Source organism: Bubalus bubalis, chromosome 15 (assembly GCF_019923935.1).
Source record: "Bubalus bubalis isolate 160015118507 breed Murrah chromosome 15, NDDB_SH_1, whole genome shotgun sequence".
Taxonomy (NCBI): Eukaryota; Metazoa; Chordata; class Mammalia; order Artiodactyla; family Bovidae; genus Bubalus; species Bubalus bubalis.
In genome coordinates this window covers 63,159,546-63,179,829 of record NC_059171.1, presented here as the reverse complement: position 1 = coordinate 63,179,829, position 20,284 = coordinate 63,159,546, and the positions used below count along the sequence as shown (strand labels likewise).

Genomic DNA, 20,284 nt, shown 5'->3' with positions numbered 1-20,284 from the left:
CATTCATCTGCTGATGGACATCTAGGTTGCTTCCATGTCCTGGCTATTATAAACAGTGCTGCGATGAACATTGGGGTACACGTGTCTCTTTCCCTTCTGGTTTCCTCAGTGTGTATGCCCAGCAGTGGGATTGCTGGATCATAAGGCAGGTCTATTTCCAGTTTTTTAAGGCATCTCCACACTGTTCTCCATAGTGGCTGTACTAGTTTGCATTCCCACCAACAGTGTAAGAGGGTTCCCTTTTCTCCACACCCTCTCCAGCATTTATTACTTGTAGACTTTTGGATCGGAGCCATTCTGACTGGTGTGAAATGGTACCTCATAGTGGTTTTGATTTGCATTTCTCTGATAATGAGTGATGTTGAGCATCTTTTCATGTGTTTGTCAGCCATCTGTATGTCTTCTTTGGAGAAATGTCTATTTAGTTCTTTGGCCCATTTTTTGATTGGGTCATTTATTTTTCTGGAGTTGAGCTGTAGGAGTTGCTTGTATATTCTCGAGATTAGTTGTTTGTCAGTTGCTTCATTTGCTATTATCTTCTCCCATTCTGAAGGCTGTCTTTTCACCTTGCTAATAGTTTCCTTTGATGTGCAGAAGCTTTTAAAGTTAATTAGGTCCCATTTGTTTATTTTTGCTTTTATTTCCAATATTCTGGGAGGTGGGTCATAGAGGATCCTGCTGTGATGTATGTCAGAGAGTGTTTTGCCTATGTTCTCCTCTAGGAGTTTTATAGTTTCTGGTCTACGTTTAGATCTGTAATCCATTTTGAGTTTATTTTTGTGTATGGTGTTAGAAAGTGTTCTCATTTCATTCTTTTACAAGTGGTTGACCAGATTTCCCAGCACCACTTGTTAAAGAGATTGTCTTTAATCCATTGTATATTCTTGCCTCCTTTGTCAAAGATAAGGTGTCCATATGTGCGTGGATTTATCTCTGGGCTTTCTATTTTGTTCCATTGATCTATATTTCTGTCTTTGTGCCAGTACCATACTGTCTTGATAACTGTGGCTTTGTAGTAGAGCCTGAAGTCAGGTAGGTTGATTCCTCCAGTTCCATTCTTCTTTCTCAAGATCGCTTTGGCTATTCGAGGTTTTTTGTATTTCCATACAAATTGTGAAATTATTTGTTCTAGCTCTGTGAAGAATGCTGTTGGTAGCTTGATAGGGATTGCATTGAATCTATAGATTGCTTTGGGTAGTATACTCATTTTCACTATATTGATTCTTCCAATCCATGAACATGGTATATTTCTTCATCTGTTAGTGTCCTCTTTGATTTCTTTCACCAGTGTTTTATAGTTTTCTATATATAGGTCTTTAGTTTCTTTAGGTAGATATATTCCTAAGTATTTTATTCTTTCTGTTGCAATGGTGAATGGAATTGTTTCCTTAATTTCTCTTTCTATTTTCTCATTATTAGTGTATAGGAATGCAAGTGATTTCTGTGTGTTGATTTTATATCCTGCAACTTTACTATAGTCATTGATTAGTTCTAGTAATTTTCTGGTGGAGTCTTTAGGGTTTTCTATGTAGAGGATCATGTCATCTGCAAACAGTGAGAGCTTTACTTCTTCTTTTCCAATTTGGATTCCTTTTAGAATGGAACTCATTTGTATGTGGGAGACTTACTGTACCTTGAAATAACTAGGAAAGCAAGAAAGGCTCTTTCATGAAAAAGTTTATTAAGCATTACAAATATTCATTTAATCTTATGGTTTATAAGAAAGGAAACCAGTCTATTACATACAACATAGACAGTGCAAGAGAACATATAATCCCTGGCTTCCCCATGCAGCACCATCTGGTTCAGCCACGCTGGGAGGCCAGGAACAGTTCTGGTTCTGCTGGGCGAACTGTGGTCTGATCAGCAGGCTCCCCCGTCACTGAGGATGGATTTCAGGAGGAACCAGGACAAGAGGAGAACACGCCACGTGAGCTGGGTTCTCAGTCCATTAGAGTGTGAGGTGAGGAAGTCTTTCAAGTCTGGAAAAAAAAAATCCCGAGAGAGTTATGAGACATGCTGTGCAGGCCTGCTTTGAGAGAGTGAACTAGAATGTCTGCACCTGCTCAAGGAAAGGCCCTTTCCTGCCCAGGCCTCCCTACTGGGCCTTGCCCTGTGGACTGGGCCACCTGGCGGGCAGCACAGAGCACGGATGGACACCAGCTGTGGAGAACACAGCACAGCTCAAGGGAGACGCGCTTCCCTTTAGCTTGTGCATTCCTTTCGCTGCAGCTGGAAACAGGGATTTTTATGTAACTTGGAGAGCTGAAGGAGAATCTGTTTGCTGCTTTTTAAGGCTCCCAAAGAAATAGTCCTTCAGCCCTTATCATTTGGCACATGAGCTAACCAAGGTGGTGGTTCAGAGTACTATACCATCATTTAACAATTCAGGCAAGTGGATCTGATTTAAAATAAAATAAAACAGCTTGCATCCATCTGCTATCTTCTGTTCCCCAGATAGTCCTAACACTATTTCTTTGACTAGGGACCACTTATTAAAGAGGAGGAAAGCACCCTTTCCTACAGCAACAGTGGATGGTCTCACAAAGGACGTGACAACGAGGTACAGCTGCAGATGTGCCCCAGCTGGAGTGCTCACCACCCCACTGAGGCAATGCGGCTCCTCCACTGCAGGCCTCACTCTGAGCCCCAAACTCAGTAGGTCTAGCTTTCTCTATAGCTAGGACCCCACCCCAGAGGTGTTGAGTGGGACTCTCTGGGGTAGTGAGACCAGATAAGGGTGTTTGCTAAACTCCCCGGTGATGAAGGGTTACCATGCGAAACTGACAAGCCCCACAGGTATGGCTATAGGCAGGGGTACCAACTCCACTAAGTAGTCTCCCAAGCAAATCTGGGATTGGATGTGGGATCGGCTGGTCAGGGAAACATACAAAGGCCCAACTTACAGGAACTTTTTGCCCAGGGCTGCTTGGCAGAGGCCAACCTGTTCTTCCCCCTGACAAACCTGCCAAGCCCTGTCCTCTAGGATTCCATCAGAAAGTGCCTTCTGAACATCAAAACCTGTGGTCAGCTTGAACCATCAAAAGCTAATGAGTAGAGATAAAGACAAGCCACTGCAGCAGAGACCTGCCCTGCCTCTTTCTGCAGGTGACTATGGTGAACATGGCCAGGAGGCCACACTCAGCACAAGACTGAGGGCAGGCTCATTGCAGACCTGGGCACCATTCCCCACATCACCCCACATGGGAGAGGGTTGTTCCAGGGTACTTCAGTTCAGTTCAGTTCAGTCGCTCAGTCATGTCCAACTCTTTGTGACCCCATGAATCGCAGCACGCCAGGTCTCCCTGTCCATCACCAACTCCCAGAGTTCACTCAGACTCACATCCATTGAGTTGGTGATGCCATCCAGCCATCTCATCCTGTCGTCCCCTTCTCCTCCTGCCCCCAATCCCTCCCAGCATCAGAGTCTTTTCCAATGAGTCAACTCTTCGCATGAGGTGGCCAAAGTACTGGAGTTTCAGCTTTAGCATCATTCCTTCCAAAGAACACCCAGGGTACTAGAACCCCACAAAACAGAAGCCTTAGCATGCAGGCTCAGAGGTAGCTCCAGAAAAGCTGATGATACAATAGGTGCTCTCAGTGTGAGAAGCAGCTACAGGTCAGCCCATAGTGAGCTTCACTGTTGATTTTTCCCCTGGTGAAAGGGAACAGGCTGACCACAGAGAGGATTCAGGCCCTGTTGGCGATCTTTTCTTGCCTGTGAACTCAAAGGCCATTGTTAGAGTCCGTTTTATGAGTTTGGTTAGACCAAGTCAGTCCCCCAAGCAGGGGTCCCCAAATTGGGGCTGTGAGCACCAGGCAATGGTCCCTCCTTAGGGGCCCAAGGTCACCCACTGAGCTAAGAGAGAAAATATTAGAACTGCCACTATATATTGATAGGAAAAATTAAAGTAAGCTTTATTCACATCTACTGTTTATTGGAACCTACAAAATCAATGGTTCTGTGGCCTATCATCATTTTTACTGAGATAAGTCACTCAGTCATGTCCAACTCTCTTTTTGTGAACCTATGGACTGTATGTAGGTCACCAGACTCCTTTGTCCATGGGACTGTCCAGGCAAGAGTACTGGGGTAGGGTGCCATGCCTTCCTCCAGAGGATCTTCCCAACCCAGGGATCAAACCCACATCTCCTGGATCTCCTGCATTGGCAGGCAGGTTCTTTACCACTGGTGCTACCTGGAAGCCCTTCATTATTTTATGTCCTACCAAAATAGAAACTCTGCTACCAATGATGATACACTATAACACGGGATTTTAATTATATACTTACCAGAAGTTCTCTTTTTAGACTTACACATCGCAGAGATTTTTATCATTACTTTAGTCTTAAGCACGTGTGAAAAGGAAGATAGAACTGAAATCAAATTTGTGAATGCTCAGCCTGTGGCACTATATCACCACCACGGAGTGGTGATTTAAAATAGTTTGGAGACCACCTTGGGTGAGGATAAAATCATACTTCAAAATGAGGTCCAGAGCTGGCATTCCCCAAATTTTCCAGTTTACAGATAACCCTGAATGCCCTTGGAAAGCCAAATGGCTTTCTCTCCTGTCATGACACCCAGAGAAGCTACCCCACTGAAATGACACCTATCATGGGAGAATATCCCAGAGGGATTTGACAAAGTGTCTGCACTCTCCCAGTCAGCACGCCTTCAGATGACAGCCAGCTGGGGCCAGGACCTAGGAAGGCCGTCCTTCCAACAGGTCCAGTCTGGCTCCGGCCTGCAGACGTTCACTTGCTTGTTGTTTGGCTGGTTGTCTGCTTTGCGACAGAACTGTACTTTTTAAATTGGCTTTGAAGAATGAGGTGAGGCCTGACCTGACCCCAATCTGACATTTACATGACCTGTTTCTCTCTGAAGAAGTTCTAAATTGCTTCTTCACTGTGTCATTACTTAGACTCTAAATTTTAGAACATATTGGTTCTTGATGCTAAAGAAATACTTAATTCTTTGGGTTATATGTAGGAAGAATCACCCTCTCAGTAAAATGAGATCATGGGTTGATTTAAGGACTGCTAGCTCCAAGGCTGTCACTCTTCTTGATTTTTTTTTTTTTAACTCTAGCAATGTTCACCAATTAATGAGTATAGTGGCTATTTTTCACAACCTAAAAAAAACACGTTTTGGTAAATTTGCATATAAGTGCTAGATTATGAAGCAATTTTTTCTAACCTCATTGTACTGATGTGAATACTGTCGATGGTGGCAATAATGCAACAATATTTTATTTTATGTATAATATAAAACAGGTATAGGGCCTTTTCATCTTTACAAATCTGTGGGGTAAATTATTTCTGCTGTGGAGACTAAAGCACAGTTTTTAAAGATGGTAAACATTACAAGTATTTCAGGAGATTTGAACAAGTATTTTGGGGATTTCCCATGCTTTTTCTATTATGCCAAATTTCCTCTTTAAACACAAAATTAACAAATGTAAATAAAGAAAATGGTAGAATGATATTTACCTGTCTAAAATATACTGTATTTATTAATAATACTGAAAATAGATTGTTTTAATGTAATATAATAGTAGGCAATGGCCTTTATGGTGTTTCTTCTTTGGCACTATATTTGGAACTAAAACGTCAACAGTCATCCATTTAATATTTATTTAGAATTATTATACACAGAGCATTATTTTAGGTCATGGAAGAGAAAAATTACAAAACAGCTCACATCAACAAATAAGACTGCTTTGCATAAATTTTATTCTTCAATATCTGTGTGAAAGTTCAGGGCAGATTATCCTCATTTTACATGAGGAAACTGGAGAATAAACAGTGTTCCTCTGAAACAGATTGAAAAATATGTCCTTGAAAAGATATTATATTGGGATTAAGAAAGCCTGTTGTACGTGGACCCATAGAGTGTCAAGCAAAGAGCACACTTGGAGATTCTCTGGTCTTTGTGTGCCTAGAGGAGCCAAAGGACCCCGATTCTGTAGCGTACTTTTATCTTTTGGATTGGCTAAAAAGTGTTTGGATTTTTCCATAAGATATTATAAAAAACCCAAAGGAACTTTTTGGCCAGCCCAATATTTGTGATTCCCCTATCCATATGTGTCCTTTCACATTAGAATTATACTGGAAACACAGTTTTCCATTCTATCTTCTATATACTCTTCAAAGTCATCATAAAATTCCATTAAAGGAATTAAAACATTTACTTACCTATTATTCTGCTATTGGATTTACAGTGTGGTCAAATTTTCGATATTCTAAATAATACCATTCAAAATATTCTTAAAGAGGCCCACAATAAACCCATTAATAAATGATCAATTAATCTATGACAAAGGAGACAAGGTTACATAATGGAGAAAAGACAGTCTCTTCAATGAGCAGTGCTGGGAAAATTGGACAACTACATGTAAAAGAATGAAATTAGAAAACTCCCTAACATCATACCATACACAAAAATAAACTCAAAATGGATTAAAGACTTCTGCAGAAGAATGGATACAATAAAACTCCTAGAGGAAACATATGCAGAACACTCTTTTACATAAATCGAAGCAGTGTTTTTTGAATTTGTCTCCTAAAGCAAAGCAAGTAAAAGTGCAAATAAACAAATGGGATCCAATCAAATATAAAAGCTTTTGCACAGCAAAGGAAACCATCGACAAAACAAAAAGGCAACCTACTGAATGGGAGAAAATGTTTGCAAATGATATGACATATAAGGGATTAATATCCAATATATAGAAACACCTCACACAACTCAGTATTTAAAAAAAAAACTCACAACAAACCAGATTTAAGGAATGGAGAGAAAACTGAACAGATTTTTTTCCAAAAAGTAAATGTAGATGGCCGACAGGCACATGAAAAGATGCTCAACATGGCTTATCATCAGGGAAATGCAAATCCAAACCACAATGAGATGTCTCTTACCTATCAGAATGGGTATCATCAAAAAGAATACAGATAACAAATGCTGTTGAGAATGTGGATAAAAGGGAACCCTTCTACATTGTTGATGGGAATGTAAGTTGGTATAGCCACTGTCAAAAACAGTATAGAGGTTTTTTTCAAAAAATTAAAATTAGAATTACCATATGACCAGCAATTCCACTCCTGGGAATACATCCAAAAAACCCCAAAACACTAATTCAAAAAGATACATACACGCCAATGTTCATAACAGCATTATTCAAAATTGTCAAAGTATGGAAGCAACCTAAGTGTCTATCAACAGATGAATAGATAAAGAAGATGTGATAAACACACACACACACACAAGAGAGAATACTACTTGGCCATAAAATGAAATTTTGCCATTTCAGCAACATAAATGGACTTGGAGGGTATTATGCTTAGTCAAATGGCAGATAGAGAAAGACAAATACTGAATAATATAATTTATACCTGGAATCTAAAAAACACAACAAACTATTGAAAAAACAAAAAAGAAGCAGACTCACTGATACAGAAAACAAACTAGTGCTTGCCAGAAGAGAGAAGAAAGAGGGAAGGGGCAATATAAACGTTCAGAAAATAAAAGGACTATTATGTGAAATCATGTGTGTGAGACTTCAAAAAATTTTAAAAACACTATAGAATTTAAAGAATCTTTCATTCAATTAAAAAAAAAAGACATATTTAGGGCAAATCTACTCAGTGGCTCAGAGAAAATTCAATAAAAAATGTAGCTTTACCAATAAGACTTCTAATTATATTCATAATAAAATTTTAGTGTAAAAAATACCACTTCAAAGAATATTTATTTTATACTGAAAATTATAGGAAAAGTCTGGAAGGAAATCATGCCATTTGCAACAACATAGATGGACCTTGAAGGCATTATGGGAAGCAAAATAAGTGAGACAAAAATGACAAATACCATCTGATTTCACTTTTTTGTAGAATCTAAAAATTGAAAAAGAAAAGAAATTGATGTAATGTACAAGATGGTGACTACAGTTAATAATACTGCATTGCATATTTGAAAATTACTAAGAGAGTAGACTGATGCTAAAGCTGCCACCTGATGTGAAGAGCCAACTCACTGGAAAAGACCCTGATGCTGGGAAATATTGAGGGCAGGAGGAGAAAGGGATGACAGAGGATGAGATGGTTGGATGGCATCACTGACTCAATGGACATGAGTTTGAGCAAGCTCTGGGAGATGGTGAAGGACAGGGAAGCCTAGCATGCCTCAGTCCATGGGGTTGAAAAGAGTCAGACATGACTGAGTTACTGAACAACAACAAAGAGAGTAGATCTTAAAATTTCTCATCACAAGAAAAAGAAAGTCATTATTGTATGTATGGTGATGGATGTTAACTAGGTTTGCTGTGGTTATCATTTCTCAATTGTATATATTTGTATATAAAACCAAACCGTTGTGTATACCTGAAACTAATATAATGCTACATGGCAATCATAAAAGTCACTGCAGATCGTGACTGCAGCTATAAAATTAAAAGACGCTTGCTCCTTGGAAGAAAAGTTATGACCAACCTAGACAGCATATTAAAAAGCAGAGACAGTACTTTGCAAACAAAGGTCCATCTAGTCAAAGCTATGGTTTTTCCAGTGGTCATGTATGGATGTTAAGAGTTGGACCATAAAGAAAGCTGAGGGCTGAAGAATTGATGGTTTTCAGTTGTGGTGTTGGAGAAGACTCTTGAGAGTCCCTTGGACTGCAAGGAAATCAAACCAGTGAATCCTAAAGGAAATCAGTCCTGAATACTCATTAGGACTGATGCTGAAGCTGAAGCTCCAATACTTTGGCCACCTCATGCGAAGAACTAACTCATTGAAAAAGACCCTGATACTGGGAAAGATTGAAGGCAGGAGGAGAAGGGGATAACAGAGGATGAGATGGTTGGATGGCATTACTGTCTCCATGGACATGAGTTTGATCAACCTCTGGGAGCTGGCGATGGATAGGGAAGCCTGGCATGTTGCAGTCCATGTGGTTGAAAAGAGTCAGCATGACTGAGTGACTGAACTGAACTGAACTATCTCATTTTTTTAAAAAAGTGTCTGACATAGTTCAGGGATGTGCTTATGTACTCTGAATGGTAGCAATTTTATTCCAATTAATATTAATTGTACATTAATTATCATTATGTCAATGTTTATACCAGTATGCTATTATATGTTGATTTCTATTTTAAAACAATTTAAATGTTATTATAAAATATGATAATTTATCTCTTAAGAAAAAAAAAAAGAAGAGCTGCAGAAGTTAACCACTCTAAGCTTCAATTTCCTCAAATATAAAAAGTATAAAACTTACTGCAAAGGCTTGTTAAGAATTGACTGGGATTACGTAAATAACGTCCCTGAAATAAACTGAGAGCTAAGAAAGATGCTTATCCTGATGACTGTCATCCTCACAACATCATAACCATCTATGAGCTCTGCTGCCGTCATTATCATCGTCATCCTCAGGTCATGACCGGTCAGCACAGCCACCCCCACCGTCATCTGCCCTGATGCACAATCAGTGGGTCACAGAGTGCTCCTGACAAATTACTCCGAGAGATGACCTCACTATTTGGTTCACTTTTGATGAGCGCAAGCCACATTTTCAGAGTCACTGTCATTGTCCTTGGCAGACAGCAGTCCCAGCCTTGAAAGTTTTCCAGGATGTGAGCAGACATCCTGGAACCTAGCTCCTGCTCTGGTGCTTAGGACCCAAGCTGGCCTTGCTAGAAAGTGAAAGTTGCTCAGTCATGTCTGACCCTTTGTGACCCCACGGACTATACAGTCCATGGAATTCTCTAGGCCAGAATATTGGAGTGGGTAGCCTTTCCCTTCTCCAGGGGAACTTTCCAACCCAGGAATCAAACCCAGGTCTCCCTCATTGCAGGCAGATTCTTTACCAGCTGAGCCAAAAGGGAAGCCCTTGCTTAGAAGACTGAAAATGATCAGAGCTAGGCCTTTCCCCACATCATTGCAAGGAGCACCAACCACAGTGGGAAATGACCTCATCTGTAGGATTACACAGTCACCATCCGCAATTCTGATGCTTATGCCATAATCTGTGTTCTCCTTTCTCTGGGTCACTCAAAGGCCAGCTACTGAATCAGTGGCACAGGCCCAGCAAATGAAGAGCCTGACAGGAGAGGGAGGAAGGGAAAGTATATTGCACTATAATCACCACCACACACTATGCCAAAGCCTTTGACTGTGTGGATCACAATAAACTGTGGAAAATTCTGAAAGAGATGGGAATACCAGACCACCTGACCTGCCTCTTGAGAAACCTATATGCAGGTCAGGAAGCAACAGTTAGAACTGGATATGGAACAACAGACTGGTTCCAAATAGGAAAAGGAGTACATCAAGGCTGTATATTGTCACCCTGCTTATTTAACTTCTATGCAGAGTACATCGTGAGAAACACTGGGCTGGAAGAAGCACAAGCTGGAATCAAGATTGCCGGGAGAAATAGCAATAACCTCAGATATGCAGATAACACCACCCTTATGGCAGAAAGTGAAGAGGAACTAAAAAGCCTCTTGATGAAAGTGAAAGTGGAGAGTGAAAAAGTTGGCTTAAAGCTCAACGTTCAGAAAACGAAGATCATGGCATCTGGTCCCATTATTTCATGGGAAATAGATGGGGAAACAGTGGAAACAGTGTCAGACTTTATTTTGGGGGGCTCCAAAATCACTGCAGATGGTGACTGCAGCCATGAAATTAAAAGACACTTACTCCTTGGAAGGAAAGCTATGACCAACCAAGATAGCATATTCAAAAGCAGAGACATTATTTTGCCAACAAAGGTCTGTCTAGTCAAGGCTATGGTTTTTCTAGTGATCATGTATGGATGTGAGAGTTGGACTGTGAAGAAAGCTGAGCACTGAAGAATTGATGCTTTTGAACTGTGGTGTTGGAGAAGACTCTTGAGAGTCCCATGGACTGCAAGGAGATCCAACCAGTCCATTCTAAAGGAGATCAGCCCTGGGATTTCTTTGGAAGGAATGATGCTAAAGCTGAAACTCCAGTACTTTGGCCACTTCATGTGAAGAGCTGACTCTTGGAAAAGACTCTGATGCTGGGAGGGATTGGGGGCAGGAGGAGAAGGGGCGACAGAGGATGAGATGGCTGGATGGCATCACCAACTCGATGGACGTGAGTTTGAGTTAATTCCAGGAGTTGGTGATGGACAGGGAGGCCTGCTGCTGCTAAGAGACTTTAGTCGTGTCCGACTCTGTGCAACCCATAGATGGCAGCCCACTAGGCTCTTCTGTCCCTGGGATTCTCCAGGCAAGAGCACTGGAGTGGGTTGCCATTTCCTTCTCCAATGCATGAAAGTGAAAAGTGAAAGTGAAGTCGCTCAGTTGTGCCCGACTCTTAGTGACCCCATGGACTGCAGCCTACCAGGCTCCTCTGTCCATAGGATTTTCCAGGCAAGAGTACTGGATTGGGGTGCCATTGCTTTCTCCCAGGGAGGCCTGGCATACTGCAATTTATGGGACACAACTGAGAGACTGAACTGAACTGAACTGAACACACCCACCCACCCCTTCCCCCCACCCCCACACACACTGCTGGCACCATGCAAAGCTGGCTGAGGAAGGGAAGCAGAAGTGGGGCTGAAGGACTGCACCTTCACTAAGAACGTCACTAGAATGCTGATCCTATCCCAGGTTGGAGAGGAGGAAAGCAGGGAGGAAGATGGGTCTAATGCTGAGCATTCATTATGTGTGTTCCTCCACCAGGCACCCCACCCAGGGAACCACACCAAGAGGGTGGTTTGAAGGGCTCCACCCCCAAGAGTGCTGCCTTTCTACAGCAATCTAACAGTGGACAAGGGGTTGTGAAGTGGGGGTGAAGGGCTGTACCACCATTAAACACACCCTTACACTGTGGGATTGGCCCAGGGTCGACTATAGTGCAGAAAGGAAAAGGAGAGTAGGCCTAGGGCCTTCACGTGGAGGTCACCCAGGGCTAACAAAGAGGACCGAAGAGCTCTGCCTGCATTAACCAAGTCCCTTACTGCTATCCCAGCCAGAGCTTACTGTAAAGGGGAGAAGGCCGTGGAAGTGCTGTGCCTCGTATACCTGTGTCTCTGGTCCCTGCCTGAGATGACGACTCTGCAGCTGAGCATTTTGTCTGTTTTCTGACCTCAGAAGATTCACATTCCTTAGTTTTACAAGTAAAACATTTGCATTGAGTTGGGAACTTCTCAGAGTCATCACAAATAAGGATTCACAATGCGTGTTGTCCACACCCCACTGACTTTTATTTATGTGGCAGGCCTGAGCTGTGGTTACCAGGCACCTTGCTTCCTGGAGCATTGCCAGGTTGGCCTTGAAGGGCAGCACCTGGCCATTCAGGCCAGCTCCTGTCCTGCTCCAGGGCGCTCTCTACATTTCACAGTTGAGAAGGTGGGTATTGGACCAGTGTAGAGAAGTCCCTTGGAGAAGGCAATGGCACCCACTCCAGTACTCTTGCCTGGAAAATCCCACAGATGGAGGAGCCTGGTAGGCTGCAGTCCATGGGGTCACTAAGAGTCGGACACGACTGAGCGACTTCACTTTCACTTTTCACTTTCATGCATTGGAGAAGGAAATGGCAACCCACTCCAATGTTCTTACCTGGAGAATCCCAGGGACGCGGGAGCCTGGTGCTAAGTGACAGCATAGCATAGAGAAGTCCCTAGAGATTTAGTTTGGGTACCCTGTCAAAGCTATGTTTTTTCCAGTAGTCATGTATGGATGTGACAGTTGGACTATAAAGAAAGCTGAGCGACGAAGAATTGATACTTTTGAACTGCGGTGTTGGAGAAGACTCTTGAAAGTCCCTTGGACTGCAAGGAGATCCAACCAGTCCATCCTAAAGGAAATTAGTCCTGAATGTTCATTGGAAGGACTGATGTTGAAGTTGAAACTCCAATACTTTGGCCACCTGATGAGAAGAACTGACTTATTTGAAAAGACCCTGATGCTGGGAAAAGTTGAAGGCAGGAGGAGAAGGGGACAACAGAAGATGAGATGGTTGGGTGGCATCACCGACTCAAAGGATATGAGTTTGAGTCAACTCTGGGAGTTGGCGATGGACAGGGAGGCCTGGCATGCTGCAGTCCATGGGGTTGCAAAGAGTCGGACACGACTGAGCGACTGATCTGAACTGACCCTGTCTGCCTGGTGCGGCTCTAATTACCAGCTTGTGTGCTTCCAAAGTTCTGCTCTCTGTAAAGAACATTTAAGTACACTGTTTGGAAATCACGTTTAAATTCCGCAAGTGAGAAACCTAGGAATAAATTTTTCAATGACTATAATGATAATACACTATGTGATTCACCACGAATGTGACTTTCCCGAGTGATGAATCCATGCAGATCGCTCATTCCTGTGTCGTCTGGCACAGGTAGATCTGTATGGGTCGGTACGTATTAAGGAGCAACTGCCTGAGTGTGGGTTATGAGCACAGGACGCGGGGCGGGTTCTTCTTACCGCAGCGGCCGGGTGTCTGCAGGGGGAGGCAGTGCAGGGCCGCAAAGACGCACCTGCAAAGGTGGCAGCCGCGGAAGGTCCAGGCTCCGTGCACCAGGGCGCCGCACTTGCTGAGAAAGCCCGGGTCTGGCGTTAGTGCAGGGGGCGCGCGCACGCCCGGCCCGCCCCGCGAGGTCCCGCCGCCCCCGCCCGGCTCCCAGTCTCCTCTCCCCGCAGGCCCCGTTGTGCCCCAGCCTGCACCACCCCGCGCCTACCTGCGCCTCTGGTCGTGCTCACAGTAGCGGCCGGTGAAGTGAGCGGGGCACACGCAGAAGCTGCTCAGCACGCAGGTGCCGCCGTTCTGGCAGCAGCTCCGCCGCGGAGGTGCACCTGTGGGGGCGTCGCCTGGGGTCAGCGCTGCGCGGGACCCTCAGTGTCTGATAAGCCCGAGAAGGGCCAAGAGAGATCCCCTCGGGGAGGCAATAAAATTGGCTTCCTGCTAGTAGTGTTTGCTCAGGTAAACCCTGCTTGTTAGTTTAAGGATTAAAAACAAACTACCAGGGGTGCAGGCGGGTCAGGAAGGCTCCCTAAGACATATGGGAAACCCTGCCCTCTGCAAGTAGCGTTTTCTTTCTTCCTTCCTTTCATATGTTAAAATTAGGCTGTGACTTTCCAAGACAGTGATTACAGACCAGCCTCTCCGGAGAGCGGCGAGCGAGCAGGGACCACCCACGAGTGCAAAGACACCGAAACGATTTAAAAAAAAAATCTACCACTGGAGCCTGAGAGACTGCGATAAGCCTAGCAAAGGTCCGCTATTATCTGGGCTTGGGATAGCTCTGGACCTGCAGAAAAATAACCAGTTGAAAGCCAAAGCCACGTTTTACCAATAAAATATTAAAACTTTTTTCAGAGTAAAAGAACACCTCACTAGGAAATATTTTTTACTTTATCAGTCAGTTGAGTCGCTCGTTCGTGTCCGACTCTTTGCGACCCCATGGACTGCAGCACGCCAGGCTTTCCCGTCCATCACCAACTCCCAAAGCTTGATCAAACTCATGTCCATCAAGTAGGTGATGCCATCCAACATCTCATCCTCTGTCTTTATACTTTTACTTTATAGTATAAAAGTATATACTTTATAGTGTCTTTATATATGTATACTTTATATAAAGTATATACTTTATAGTGTCTTTATCCTTTTACTTTATAGTATATATTTAAAGACGGTAAAATGTTATTCATTGGGTTTCTCGTTTTACTGTTAACTTATCCTAGTTTTTTTTTTTTTTTTCCAATTCTAAACTCGGGGTTCCGGCCTCCTAGTAGTAAAGAATCTGCCTGCCAAGGAAGGAGACAAAGGAGAAAGTCTGGAAGATCCCCTCTAGGCGCACACACACAGACACACAGTCACAGACACACAGACACACACACATACACACACACACACAAACTCAGAGTTCACTGACCGAGATGACCTTTGTCTGCAGCATTGCCACTTAGCTCTTGGAAAGTCAAGGAGTAGGGGAATGAACCCTGAGGCTTCCAGCCCTCCGTGCTGTCATTCTCCTCCCTTAAATTATTCAAGGTCCAGTTGAGTGTTTTCTGCTGGAACTTCTGAGCTTTACCACTGCTGCTTTCTTCTCTACTACTTTTATATTTCCCTGTTTGATAGCCTTAAAAATTAATTGAAAATATGAGACTGATAATAATTGACAAACAAATATGCAATAAAAACTAAGAGAATATAAACAAAATGCTTCTTACTGTTTCCCATGGGGATGATCTGCAATATCAAACTGATCACAAACAGAAGCCTAGAATATTTAAAGAAATTTAATCAGAAATTTACATATGCATAAAATGTAATGCATTCATATACAAATATATGTATGAATATATATTTAATGTACAACAGATAATTACATAATTATTTTGTAACTAGTAGATTTTGATTAACCTTGTCATTCCTTAGAAAGATTTTAGACCAAGCATGTACCCGTCCCTTTAAGAGAAGCAACATTAAGCATGTATTGCAATTTATTCCAGGCTCTTAAACACCCCTCTTGGCTCTAAGACTTAGATGATTTTTGTTCTTACCTAGCAGAATGGCTCCAGGTCATTTTCCCACTGACACGTCTGGTATAAAAAAGTCTCCTTTCATGGATACATTGAAGATCAATTCCACGGGACTGAGTCTGAACAGTTTTTGTATTTGAAGATGTCTTTACTGCAGTTACTGGAAGAACTGCCTCAGGACGCAAGATGGATAAGTACAGAAGACACAGGTGTTTCCTGCTCTCTACCTTGGCCACTAAATAACTGTGAGAAACAGCAATGATGTCTCCAGGTTCTGCGGTGCAGTTGCTTTGGCAAAGGCTGTGCTGTGACAGGCAGGGTCCAGCACAGAGCCTCGGGGACCATCCCTTCAGTGATACCCTGCTAGGGCCGGGGGCGGGGCCTGTGCAGACAGGCCGGTTCTCTTCCCCCACAGTGCTTACAGTGCTGATAGGAGCAGGAGGAGTCAACCCCTAATGTCAAACACTGGTGACTAGAAGGCAATAGCCTTTTCCCTTCCTGGAAAAAAAAAAGAAAAACAAAAAAATTATCAATAAAACCTCAACATGAACAAAAAAGTTTTCATGTGGAAATAGAGATTTCATATTGCACACTCCTCGCACTGAGGAGATGGGGAGGGGCCCAGCTAGAGAAGAGAGCTGTTGTGTAGAAAAGAGCGAGCTGTCTTGATTCCAAGCCTCGGATGGGGAGCATGAATATAAAAGAGAGACATTTCAACACCTCCTTTCTGAGGATGCATCAGTATTTTTACAAACTAGGCCTTTTCTCTGTGCCTAGCATAATGATCACTATATCATAGTCATTACCCACTTAATACAGGACCCCTCAGGGGAGGCACTATTTTTACCCTCCATATTTTGCTGAAGCAACTGAGGCTTTGAGTTTAAGTCACAAACCTCTGGCACTTAGATATTTGAAAAACGTGAAACACACAGATATTATAAGAAGGCTGCAGTGTGTGGGGTGATCGGCCCACAGTGAGGCATCTGAAGACCGCAGAGCAGAGGGGTAAGTGCCACCTGCTAGTGAAACTACTCCCCTCACTGAGACTTGAACTCACGTGGGGAACGCAAACCCAGCCAAAACCCACAGTCTTCCAACTGAGTTCACAGACCTGGTTTCAAGACCTAATGACACTCAGGTTTTTTTCTTTTTTTTAATTGATAGATAATTGCTTTACAGAATTTTGTTTTCTGTCAAACATCAACATGAATCAGCCATAGGTGGACATATGTCCCCTCCCTGGTGGTTCAAGAAGCTCATGTTCTTAATGTCTCACCCCAGAGAGAATTCAGTAGAGATGAAGTGATAGGTAAGAAGCAGATTTATTTAAAAAGAAACACATACAGCAGACAGTGTGAGCTATTTCAGAAGGAGAGAGGCTGGGTAATTTCACAGGCTAATGAGTGGGAGGATTATTCCAACTATTTTGGGGAAGGGGTGGAGATTTCCAGAAATTGGGTCACCACCCACATTTTGATCTTTGATGGTGGGCCTTCAACTGTCATGGCATCTCTGAGTGTGTCATTTACCTTGCTGATACGTTACACTGAGCCTATACTGAGGATCAAGGTCTAATCCAGGTTGACTAGACTTGGACCCATTGGACTCTGGCTTGTGTTGGGCCCTCATTCTTTCAAAGGTTGTGCCCTGCCCCCTCCCTCATGTTTCACTAATGTCTGATGAGGAGCCTGCTCTGAACTAAGAGAGGGGTGGTTCAGGGGCTTCTTCTGGGACTTGCTAATTTTCAGTTTTTCTAATTGCCAAAATAGGGACTGGGACCCTTGCCTCACAGTACAGAGGATGCCTTGCAACTCTGATACAAATTGTCCTATGATTTTAGTATAAAAACTATTTTCTGAAAATGATATGTATCCTCCAAAGATGAGATATTTTTTGATACTGATTTAATGTTTTAAACTTTTAAATGGGAAGTTAATTAAAGATGCTGTTAAATAAACTAGTAGGAAATTGGTGAGCTTGGCTGCCATGAGACCTCCCAAAAACTGGGTCCATGAGCTGCCAGGACCAGAACCCACAGATCTGAGCAGGCAAAACATACAGAGTAGGTTGTCTCATGCCTTCATGAAACATCTGTAATGAAATTCAAGACAAATATACTTTTAGATGTAATGCAATTTCTTGTTAATTGCATACTTTAGTTATATACAAAAGCAATTACATTTATGACTTTAAGTCAATAGTAACTTCTTTATGAGCAACATGGATTGAACACTAAAAACCATGGATAAGCTAAAGAATATTTATTTAAATAAGTTTTAAAACTTCAGTTTATAGGATGATATTGAATCCAAATCTTTCTGATAATATTTAAGTTTTATAAGTATTTTCTAAAATCTACAGTTTCTTTTATTAAATTTTGTATTCTCAAATATACACAAAAGCTGAAATATTGAGTCAATAAACTTGGGTTCAGCAGCCAACCATTGCCAATCTTTCCTGATTGTTTTTCCCCCACATTTTTTTTTTCTTGGAGTTTTTTAAGGCAAATCGCAGGCATCATGATATTTCCTATGTCAATGAAAATGTGTGTCTTACAAATGGAAACTTTAGAAAAAGGAAGAGAAATGTCTTACCAGCGAGATAGGGCTAAGGCTAGATATAGGACCAATGCCCCTCTCTGGGTGTTTGCTTAAGAGTTGAAATCAGCTTTGAGGAGGGAAAGGGCTGAAAGCTTAGGGGTGATAAAACACTCTGACACTTGCTCTCATTTACTTAAAGGTCTTATAAAGACTTTTGCATTTCAGTAGGAGGAGCCCAGGTTTGCTTAGTTAATAAGGCCCTGCTGGAAAGGGTTGTCTGGAAACAGCTGGAGGCCCAGTGGTTGGCAGGCAGATCCCAACACCCCCCTACCAACTTCCCTAAATTGGGGAAGGTCCACTTTCTCGTTATCAGTTGTAAATAGATAAGACTGGAGCCAGCACTCCCATCAGACTTCTGGCTCCTTTTGAGCTGACATAAAGTGTGTGGGAATTGGAAAACCCTGTCTGAAGACTGGAGACCACCTCACCTCTCTGTCTTCAGTACATCAAACAATCACTGAGGAAAATGTTCTATGCCAATTAGGTGTGAAGGAATTCTTTGGGAGTCACTTTCCAGAGAGTCTTTGATGTGTACTACTAGGGGTTTCCTGGAAACTCTTAAAATGCGTTTAGACCACGCCTCAGGCCCTTTGCTCAGAAACCCCAGGGCCTCAGGATTTTTTAAACCTGCCCAGTTCAGTTCAGTCACTCAGTCGTGTTTGACTCTTTGCAACCCCATGGATTGCAGCATGCCCGGCTTCCCTGTCCATCACCAACTCCAGGAGTTTATTCAAACTCATGTCCATTGAGTCGGTGATAACCATCCAACCATCTCATCCTCTGTCATCCCCTTCTCCTCCTACCTTCAATCTTTCCCAGCATCAGGGTCTTTTCAAATGAGTCAGCTCTTCACATCAGGTGGCCAAAGTATTGGAGTTTCAGCTTCAACATCAGTCCTTCCAATAAATATTCAGGACTGATTTCCTTTAGGATTGACTGGTTGAATCTCCTTGCTGTCCAAGGGACTCTCAAGAGTCTTCTCCAACACCACAGCTCAAAAGCATCAATTCTTCAGTGCTCATCTTTCCTTATAGTCCAGCTCTCACATCCATACATGACTACTGGAAAAACCATAACTTTGACTAGATGAACCTTTGTTGGCAAAGTAATGTCTCTGCTTTTTAATATGCTGTCTAGGTTGGTCATAGCTTTTCTTCCAAGGAGCAAGTCTTTTTTAATTTCATGAATGCAGTCACCATCTGCAGTGATTTCGGAGCCCAATAAAATAAAGTCTCTCACTGTTTCCATTGTTTCCCCATCTATTTGCCATGAAGTGATGGGACCTGATGCCATGCATGATCTTAGTTTTCTAAATGTTGAGTTTTAAGCCAACTTAAAACTTTCACTCTCCTCTTTCACTTGCATCAAGAGGGTCTTTAGTTCTTCTAAAGACCTTCACTTTCTGCCATAAGAGGGGTGTCTTCTGCATATCTGAGATTATTGATATTTCTCCCAGCAATCATGATTCCAGCTTGTGCTTCATCCAGTCCAGCATTTCTCATGATGTACTTTGCATATAAGTTAAATAAACAGGATGATAAAATATAGCCTTGATGTACTCCTTTCCCAATTTGGGACCAGTTTGTTGTTCCATGTCCAGTTCTAACTGTGGCTTCTTTACCTGCATATAGATTTCTCAGGAGGCAGGTCAGGTGGTCTGGGATTCCCATCTTTTTAAGAATTTTCCACAGTTTGTTGTGATGCATACAGTCAAAGGCTTTGGTGTACTCAATAAAACAGAAGTAGATGTTTTTCTGGAACTCTCTTGCTTTTTCGATGACCCAACAGATGTTGCCAATTTGATCTCTGCTTCCTCTCCCTTTTCTAAATCCAGCTTGAACATCTGCAAGTTCATGGTTCATGTACTGTTGAAGCCTTGCTTGGAGAATTTTGAGCATTGCCTTACTAGTGTGTGGGGATGACAGAGGATGAGATGGCTGGATGGCATCACTGACTCGACGGACATGAGTCTTAGTGAACTCTGGGAGTTGGTGATGGACAGGGAGGCCTGACGTGCTGCAATTCATGGGGTCGCAAAGAGTCGGACAGGACTCAGCGACTGATCTGATCTGATCTTACTAGTGTGTGAGATGAGTGCAATTGACTGGTAGTTTGAGCATTCTTTGGCATTGCTTTTCTTTGGGATTGGAATGAACCTGCCCAGGTGGGTCCTATTTC

The 20,284-nt window shown here is 42.6% G+C and overlaps 1 protein-coding gene across 4 annotated transcripts; it reads right to left on the bottom strand.

Annotated features, from left to right (window-relative positions):
* Nucleotides 1-1,660: 1,660 nt before the first annotated feature.
* Nucleotides 1,661-16,441, bottom strand: LOC102393643 (cryptic protein-like). 4 transcript variants are annotated; one of them, XM_044928475.2, is made up of 6 exons: nucleotides 15,525-16,441; nucleotides 15,192-15,241; nucleotides 14,894-15,100; nucleotides 13,700-13,814; nucleotides 13,499-13,551; nucleotides 1,661-1,982 (listed from the first exon to the last, which is right to left on the bottom strand). In XM_044928475.2, the coding sequence occupies exons 1-6, from the start codon at nucleotides 15,545-15,547 to the stop codon at nucleotides 1,864-1,866; spliced, it is 567 nt and encodes a 188-aa protein (XP_044784410.1). In that variant the 5' UTR covers nucleotides 15,548-16,441; the 3' UTR covers nucleotides 1,661-1,863. The 4 variants fall into 4 exon arrangements, with proteins under 4 accessions (XP_044784410.1, XP_044784409.1, XP_044784411.1 ...); XM_044928474.2 differs by having other exon boundaries at nucleotides 13,446-13,555; nucleotides 15,525-16,014; XM_044928476.2 differs by having other exon boundaries at nucleotides 1,845-1,982; nucleotides 13,446-13,551; nucleotides 15,525-16,428.
* Nucleotides 16,442-20,284: the final 3,843 nt, after the last annotated feature.

Coding starts and splice junctions, on each gene's coding strand:
- LOC102393643 (XM_044928474.2), bottom strand. CDS start 15,547: ATGACCTGGAGCCATTCTGCTAG. Junction 15,242..15,524: donor ACCTGGAGCCATTCTGCTAG/GTAAGAACAAAA, acceptor TAAATATTCTAG/GCTTCTGTTTGTGATCAGTT. Junction 15,101..15,191: donor GATCATCCCCATGGGAAACA/GTAAGAAGCATT, acceptor TTAATTTTTAAG/GCTATCAAACAGGGAAATAT.